Source organism: Echinops telfairi, unplaced genomic scaffold (genome assembly GCF_000313985.2).
Source record: "Echinops telfairi isolate 266 unplaced genomic scaffold, ASM31398v2 ScPeMD7_7467;HRSCAF=8505_1, whole genome shotgun sequence".
Taxonomy (NCBI): Eukaryota; Metazoa; Chordata; class Mammalia; order Afrosoricida; family Tenrecidae; genus Echinops; species Echinops telfairi.
In genome coordinates this window covers 7,412,632-7,421,366 of record NW_022111368.1, presented here as the reverse complement: position 1 = coordinate 7,421,366, position 8,735 = coordinate 7,412,632, and the positions used below count along the sequence as shown (strand labels likewise).

The window sequence follows — 8,735 nt, the reverse complement described above, 5'->3', positions numbered from 1 at the left end:
TTGCAGGGGCCGGGCATTCCGGCAGCCCCCAGGGGGCTGTCCCACCCACTTTGGGAAACACGCATAGTAGATTCTGACCCTTGGCATCCCCATGTGTCACGGTGGGGGTGTGCTTGGTAGGGCTTTCACATGAGGACTTTCTGAAAGTACATCGCCAGCCCTTACCTTCCGAGGCACCTCTGTATGGACTAGCAGCTCCAGGGTTCCAGTTAGCAGCTGAGCATGCTGACAATTTGTTCCAGTCAGGGACTCCCACTGCTGAGCAGATTTAGAAAAAACAACAACATTGCTGTTCTCAACCCACTTTGACTCTACCACTACCTGTACCCAGAAGCCATTTCTCTAGTTCTTGGGTCCTGAGAAGTCGAAAATCCAGCACCTCTGTAAGAAAGGCTGTGCTAAACTTTTTCTTTAAGAGTTGCTAAAATGCGCTTGTGAATGTTGAACAGTTCGGGGAAAGAATGCAATCTAAGGGCCATTCTAGCAGCTATGGATGCAGCGGCATTCTGTGTGACTCCCTCTATCTCCACGATCAGGCCTCTGTGGGATGCCATGTGTGTATTTGCATATATTATACATAGTAAAAGTATATATTTTATGTATGTATTTATGGGGTTTTCTACTCCCGTAAAGCTTTACAGTCTTGGAAACCCACAGGGGGCAGTTCTACCGTGTCTGGTAGGGTCTCTATGGATGGGCTTCACTTCGATGGGAGCAGGGTTTATATGCATTATAGAAGTGGTTTGCAAAGAAGACACAAGTAGTGGGGCGAGATAGAGCTGTGGTCACGAGCGAGTGGCTTGCTTGCTGGAACGTGAACGATGAGATCTAGATGTATTGCCATGTTGATTGTGTTGCCCTGGTCTGTTACCTGGGTGGATATATTCATCACGCTTTCTTGTTGCAGGGGCCACAAGGCTCACCGGGGCTCATAGGCTATCCAGGAGCTAAGGGAGAACCAGGGGAGTTGTTGTTTGACATGAGACTCAAAGGTGAAAAAGGAAACCCAGGATTTCCAGGGCAGCCCGGGATGCCTGGAAGAGCAGGGTCCCCTGGAAAAGATGGCTATCCGGGTCTTCCTGGCCCCAAAGGCTCACCGGTATGTTTATTTCCATACTTGCACATGCTGCCACTATTTCGGTATAGTGCAAAGGGATCTGCAGAGAATAAAATACATGAATTGTTTCGACCGAATCGATGTATTTTTCCATAAAGGGTCCAGATGGTGACTTTCATAAATGAGTTTGACTCATAGGAAAACCCGAGTCTAAAACCCTAAGTATCAATTAGAAGGTAACAGATCAGAATTAGCTGATGTCTGGAGGTAATGGGAAGGGTTTAGCTGTTTGGGTGGGGAGGTGAAATGAAAAGTGATCCTTTAAGAAAGAAAAACATGGTCTAAAGAACTTGTTCTTTGCTGTAGCTCCTTGTGTAGGATGGGGAAATTCTTTCTAAGTTCTCAGGGGGGTGGGCGGAAATGCTGGTTTTATTCATTAACCACATGCTGACTTTTGACATGGGATTGACAAAGTAAATGAGTGTGAGACAGTTGAACTCCAGTATTTATTTACCACAGCAGGCTGGGGGATTGGTATGAACAGGAGTGACTGTTCTGTGGATTGACGACGTTTTGTCTGTACATTTTTTGTTTGTTTTCAGGGTTCAATAGGCTCCAAAGGAGAACGCGGCCCTCCCGGAGGAGTTGGCTTCCCTGGAAGTCGCGGGGATATCGGCCCTCCTGGTCCACCAGGGTTTGGTCCTAAGGGCCCAATTGGAGACAAAGGAGAAGCAGGCTTTCCTGGAAACCCTGGATCCCCAGGCCTCCCAGGTGAGGCTTGGGAATTGTTGCGGAGCGACGTGAGGGCCTCACAGAGACTACTAGGGTCAGAAAGGCAGGCAGCATGGCTTTGGTGTCAGTTCTTGCAGGAAGTGGATGGTAACCTTAATGAGTCTTCTTCTTTTTCTTGCTTTTACATTTCAGAACATTATTTTATTGGGGGCTCTGACAGCTCTTATAACAATGCATGCTTCCACTGTGTCAAGCACATCTGTACATATGTTGCCATCATTCTTTTCAAAACCTTTTCTGTCTGCTGAAGCCCTTGGTATCAGCTCTTCTTTTTTCCCTCCCTCCCTCACCCTTTCACCCTCATGAACCCTTGATAAATTATAAATCATTGTTGTTTTCATATCGGACACTGCCGTCAGCTGTCTCCCTCACCCACATTTCTGTTGTTCATCCCCCTGGGTGTGGGGGTATGTTATATGTCAATCATTGAGATTGGTTCCCCTTTCTCCCCCTTTTCCCCCCACCTTCCCTTTACCCTCATGGTATCACTACTCCCATGACTGTTCTTGAGGGGTTATCTGTCCTGGATTCCATGTGTCGAGAACTCTTATCTGTCCCAGTGTACAAGCTCTGGTCTAGCCAGATTTGTAAGGTAGAACTGGGGTCATGATAGTGGGAAGGGGAGAATCATTAAAGAACTAAGGAATGGTGCATGCTCACTGTCTTCAATGTAGAATGAGCCAGATGACCCAGTAATCCCTAAGACCTTGCTGAAAGAATAGCTGGTTTTATAGATGTGACCCAGTGGTTATACCTTTGGACTGCTAACAGCAAGGTCAGCAGTTCAAAACCACCAGCTGCTCCACGGGAGAAAGACAGGGCTTTCTACTCTTGTAAAGAGTTAAAATCTCAGAAACTCTCAGGGACAGGCCTATCCTATCCTAAACGTCACAGTGATATATCCTATCACTGTGAGTCAACGCCAACTCGATGGCAGTAAGTTTGTGGGGTTTGTGGGTTTGTTTGTTTTCACTTATAACTAAGCACACAATATACCTATCAGTGAAAGGCAGGCTTGTAGGTAGAGGTATTACAAACGTAAGGAGGCTGGGGGCACAGTGGCTGAAGTCCTTGGATGCTAACCAGCAGGTTTAGTGTTCTGAGCCACCACCCACCTGCAGGAGAAAGCTGCAGTGGTCTGCTTTCATAGAGAGTCTGGCATTGGAAAGCGTGTGGGGCAGTTGCACTCTGTCCCACACGGTCACTAGGAGTAAGACTCGACTCAGTGGTATTGATGTAATGGACTCTGGACTAATTCTATAGCATTTTCAATCCCGTGTTACTGTTTCATTATTCTCATTCTCATTGTTTATATACACACTGAACATCTAGCACCAAGTTATGACTCCTTTGATCATGGTTCTTTGTTTAGCAACGCTCTCGGCAATGTTGCTTTTGTTACCACTTCTTTAGGGGCACCGAAGGAGCCCTGGTGGCATCGTGGGTAAATAGTTGAGCAGTTCTAAACCAGCAGCCCTTCTGCAGGAGAAAGATGAGGTTGTCTATTCCCATAAAGATTTATAGCTTTTGAAATCTATAAGCATAGTTCTACTCCAGTGGTTCTCAACCTTCCTAATGCCGCAACCCTTTCACACAGTTCCTCATGTTGTGGTGACCCCCCCAAATATAAAAATTATATTCATTGCTACTTTATCACTGTCATTTTGCTAGTGTTATGAATTGGGTGACGCCTAAAGGGGTGGCAACCTAAAGATTAAGAACCACTGTTCTACTCTATCCCACAGGGTTGATATGCGTTATAAGCAACTCAGTGGTAGTAAGGTTGGTTTTTGGATTTGAGGGGCACAGAAATAGTGGAGTGGACTTAGAGAGACTCTCAGTTAGCTGGAAAGAGGTCTGGGATCCCTTTCCTCATAGCTCCTGGTTTCAACAAATCAATTGTTCTGTGTCCTGGTGGAATCTTGTAAACGTTCAAAGTTAGAAAAAGGAATTAGGGTTTTCTGTTGGTTCTTTGGCGGGTTGAAAATGAACTGGTGTCCTTTTAAGTATATGGGCTTCCACATCCCAACAATCACGGGGGCAGTACCCGATGAGTCGATGTTCATTCTGTCATCCCTGAAGGTTCATGAGCCAGCTGACCGGCAACCGACAAGCCACAGGAAGGCTCTCTCCTGGCACTGGGCAGAGAGAAGGTTCCTGAGGGAGGGATTGCTGACAGTACCATTCTTCAGTCATTGACATCTTAGAGGGTCCCTTGATTTTCCAGACCCAATACACTTTTCAGATTAGAACATTACTTTTTCATCTGCTGTACTCCCGCCTGCCTCTGTGATCTAAACAGCAGTCTCCCTAGAATATATCAGATAGCAAACATGGACTTACCATAATCCAAAGCTACAGAATGCATGCATTGTTACCGGGAGACCCTAAGTATTTTGAATTCTTTGGTTGGTACAAGGGACATCTTCTTGAGACTGGCTGGCTGAGCCTCTCTTCAAAGCTAAATCCTGACACCCAGCGGATGCCTGAAGCAGTACATGCACATCCAGATGACTGGGCCATCGTGGTGGCCTGGCTGGGAGAGGCTTGCCTTGGGGTGACTTTCCTGTGCAGTTTCAGGTCGCTCTGAGCCAGCCCACTGCTGTTACAGGCCAGATGTCAGCAACCGCTTGTTACAGGACGAAGGCAGTTTACCTGCAGGCCAGCCTCAAGAAACTTAAATGATGACAGGCTGATAAATTGAGAAACAGAGAAAATGTTTATTTTTTTGAGCGAGGCTCACTAAAAAATCACGCGGGGACATGTCGTTATTTGTTATTGTAGAATATTTAGATTTCTGTGACTTTTATAAGACACAGGTTATTTTTGGACTGGCATTTGGGGGCAGGACTAACTTTCTCTGAAAGATTCTAGAAAGTAGAGGAAGGAAAGGAAACATGGAGACCGAGGCTTCTCTAAGTCTACTAGCGTACCATTTTGTTAGTTGGGATTTAATACATATATCATTCCATATTTCAATCACGTCACATAGCATACCATTTTTAAGGGGTTGTATTGAGGGAGCCCAAGTGGCATAGCGGTGATCAGGAAGGTCCATCATTCAAAATCACCCGCTGCTCCTGGGGAGAAGACTGGAATTTCTGCTTGCATAAAGAGTTAACCGTCTCAGACACCCCCAGGGCCAGTTCTACCCTGTCCTATAGGGGCATTATGACCTGGCACCCACTCAATGGCAATGAGTTTCGTCTGGGGAAGAGGATGGGATTCTGTAGCTCACCTACTTCATGTGTCTTCTTTGTATTTTCCAGGCCCAAAGGGTGAAGCAGGCAAGACCGTACCTTTACCTGGACCTCCTGGAGCTGAAGGGTTCCCAGGGTCCCCGGGTTTACAAGGACCCCAAGGTACTTTTAGAAATGTCCCCTAGACTTGGAGATAGGATGTGAAAATCTCTGTTTTTGATCTGTGCTTAAGTTGACCATTTGCTGTTCTCACAATAGGTGACAGAGGATTTCCTGGAACCCCAGGGAGGCCAGGACTCCCAGGAGAGAAGGGTACTGTTGGCCAGCCAGGCATCGGATTTCCAGGACCTCCGGGCCCCAAAGGTAAATCTTTAGGATACGCCTGACTGTGAGTGGATCCATTCCTCCGACCCTTGGCCAGCACAACCCCAAGCTATGGCTTCAGCTCCCTAGCTGCTCAGTCACGGTGTGTTAGTCTGGGTACATTAGAGAAACAAAGCCACAGAAACGCATATATATATAAAAGAGAGAGTATTATATAAAGGGTAAGTGTCCATTCAGAAACCATCCCAACCCAGTGCTGCCCAAGCCCATAAGTCCGACATTAGCCCATATATCCAACACCAATCTACAAAGCCCTCCTCAATCCCACAAAACACACGCAGTGATGCGGACTACAGGAGGAAAGCCGAATCAGTGAGCGTGTAAGTATCTCAGTGCTGGCAGGGGTCTCCACACGGCTGCTCCAGCACCCAGGGCTGCATCGGGGTAGGTCCATGCAGCTTCTCCTCAGGGATGTCTTGCAGGAAGTGAGCCTTGCAAGTTGAAGCAGGGAACTGGCTAAGGCAGCTGCACCCTGGTCCGACCATCAGAGAGCAGGAGACCTGAGAACGAGAGAGGCGAGGCTCACTGAACCATTTATCTCTCCGCCCTTCAATTAACCCCACATGTGTGTATCGGCCAGGTTGGCACAATAAGCCTTAACTATCTCACACGGAGATGAGCTTTCCTTTCTCCCTCACGTGAATTCACTGAGAAAAATCTGAGGGGCCACAGCTGTAGCAACCCTACGTGAGTTAGTGAAGGTGCGCAGTGGACGTGTTTAGAAGAGTCTGGGAAGTTTTAGGAATAATGTTGTGGATTGCGTGGTGCAGTGGGTGAAGCGGGCTTCAGCGTGGAGTGGTAGAAATAAGATCTGGCGCTCGGGGCCACAAGACAAGGCTCCTGGCAGTCCTTGCAGAAGCTGTGTTTGTTGACAACCCACTCTGCAAAGTGGTGGGTCCTGGTGGGTGAAGAGAAAACAGCCCACCAGGACCCACCCACCAGGATCGGTCGATGAGGCAGGGGGAGACCCCAAGGGGTGGCCGTGGGGATAATAAAAGCAAAATATAGGCCCTGAATTCTGACAGGGTGTCAACAATTTTAGTACATTCCTTACTCCATGCTGAGAACTACTAGGAGGACCATTTTCCTGTTTTAGTCCTTCGCGGTCTTCCCATAGACTCCATGCAGGCCATTGCCAACACGGTCTCTGTCTCCCGGGACGCCCCATCGCATCCCCTCTCATTTCCCTAGGCCTTCACATGTGGAGAACAGAGACAGCTGCTTTCTCCTTCAGAGAGCCGCATGATGTGAACCACACACATGGCGGCTTCTTTCTGCTTTAAAGGGCAGAGAGCCATGACACCAACGTTACAATCTTCTCCAGACCCCACGTCATGTATGCCACCATATTCCATATGAATCCCAGATCACCCCCGTGGGAAAGAGCACACAAGTAACACCGCCCCGCATCGAGCCCGTGCCAACTCACAGTGAGTCTGCAGGACAGGGTAGAACGGCCGCCTGGGATTCCAAAAACTCACGAAGGAGAAAGGCCCATCTGTCTCACAGAGCTGTGAGTGGTGCTGAACTGCTGGCCTTGTGCCTAGCAGCCCAATGCCCAACACCGCCACCATCAGAGCGCCGCACTGCCATAAAGGGCTCCTGAATTAGAAGCCCTTTGTCCATACTCGTCGATAGTGAACAAGAAAGGGACCTGGGGACAAGGCTGCTGGGGGGGCGGGGGAGTTAGGTCTACTCCTTAGAAGACTCTCTCCATTGGCTAGTCCCACCGTTCCTGGTTCTCAAACGTCACCGCGCATTAGACCTGCCTCGAGTTCTTGGCTGGGTCAGCGTGTGTAAGGCCTGAGACGTTCCTTAGGAAGTTGGTGGTTGCTGCGCACACCTCAGAAGCAAGGGCTTGGGATCCACTTCTGAAGAATCAGCCGTTGGGAATGCTGTGGAGCACAGTTCTACTCCGACACTGAGTCGGCCTCCACTTGATGGGTTAATACAGACAGCTTTCCAAAGCCCATATGACCATTTGTAGCAGGGCCCAGGCATTTTAAACCTACACCCCTGCGATGGTTCCTGTGTACGTACTGCAGCCCAGTTTGAGAACCAGTGGTCTAAAGCAGGGCCTCCCAACAAACATGAGAGGGTGACCAGTTTGCACGGAGTTGTGTTACAGTGCCGGGCGGAGTCATTTAGCCAGGTGCCCACATTCTACATCCCTAACACGGTGACGAGGAGACTGCGGAGACCTGGATCTCAGCGTGTTGAACTGTGCTTTGTCCAGTGGAGCAGGACAGAAAGAAAAACTTTTAAGTAGAAAATGACAGAAAGGAAGAGGGGAAGACAGGTGTGAGAAAAGAAGAGGGGGTTTGCAGGCTCTGGGAATAGCAGTGCTTCTATCGGTGGCCTCTTCCTTTTGGCCTCTTCCATGAGCAGCCAGCCGCATGGCCTCGTCTTCCCTCTTAGAGCCCCCTTGAAAGGGGTTCACTGTGGTGGACCCTCCCACGTTCGTTCGTTCAGGTACCTGTGAGCAAGTGTAAAAGAAGTGAAGAAAGTGAACTATCATATTACAGCACGAATGTTTGTGACTTTTTGACTTTCCCAAACAGGTGTTGATGGCCTGCCAGGAGATGTGGGTGCTCCAGGGACTCCAGGTCGCCCAGGATTGGATGGCTTACCTGGTGGCCCAGGTGTGCCGGGGCAAAAGGTAGGTCTCCGGATTGCTGTCACCTGCTCACTCCTATTATTCATTGGACATGTACAACATGTGCTATTACCCTCACAGGATATGTTGGGCAAGCATGGTTTGGTTTGTTTTTCATGCAATGAGATAGGAAATGATCAGAGTACATAGCACACAGTAAATATGTGCTATTTCAGGAATGGTTCATTTCAGTTTAATGAGTATGTGTTGCCTTATGTATATTGGATGGAGCTCATGTAAAATGTGTTTCTTGTTATAGATATAACAGATAAACTATGTTTAGAAGCCACTGTTAAAAACAAACAAACAACCACGATCAGAAGGAGCCTGTCTAGGCTTTCTCCAGCTTGGTAGCATGGACATTTTGAGGTAGATAGTTGTTTGTTTGGGGGGCTGGGCTGCTTTTAGCAGCCTCCATGGGCTTGACCCACTAAATGTCACCCCGTTATAACACCCCCAAATGCCTCCAGATATTGCAGGGTATCCTCCAGGGGGAACGCAGTCCCTGGTTGAGAACCAGTGATCCAGTGTAACTTCAAGGTTCTCCTTGCTTTGAGGTCAATCTCCTGTACCAGCTTGCTGGCCTACAACTCCACAAGTCACTTGACTGTCAGCAGCCAGACGGTTGGTCTTTTCCCTCCCGTTA

At 48.3% G+C, this 8,735-nt stretch overlaps 1 protein-coding gene across 1 annotated transcript in view; it reads left to right on the top strand.

Moving 5' to 3' along the window:
• Positions 1-8,735, top strand: part of COL4A1 (collagen type IV alpha 1 chain) — a 172,631-nt gene that overhangs the window by 129,158 nt on the left and 34,738 nt on the right. The window contains exons 25-29 of the mRNA XM_045283809.1: positions 908-1,099; positions 1,660-1,828; positions 5,119-5,211; positions 5,308-5,412; positions 7,995-8,092. Of these exons, the coding sequence (XP_045139744.1) occupies positions 908-1,099; positions 1,660-1,828; positions 5,119-5,211; positions 5,308-5,412; positions 7,995-8,092 (657 nt within the window). The remainder of the gene's footprint in view (positions 1-907; positions 1,100-1,659; positions 1,829-5,118; positions 5,212-5,307; positions 5,413-7,994; positions 8,093-8,735) is intronic.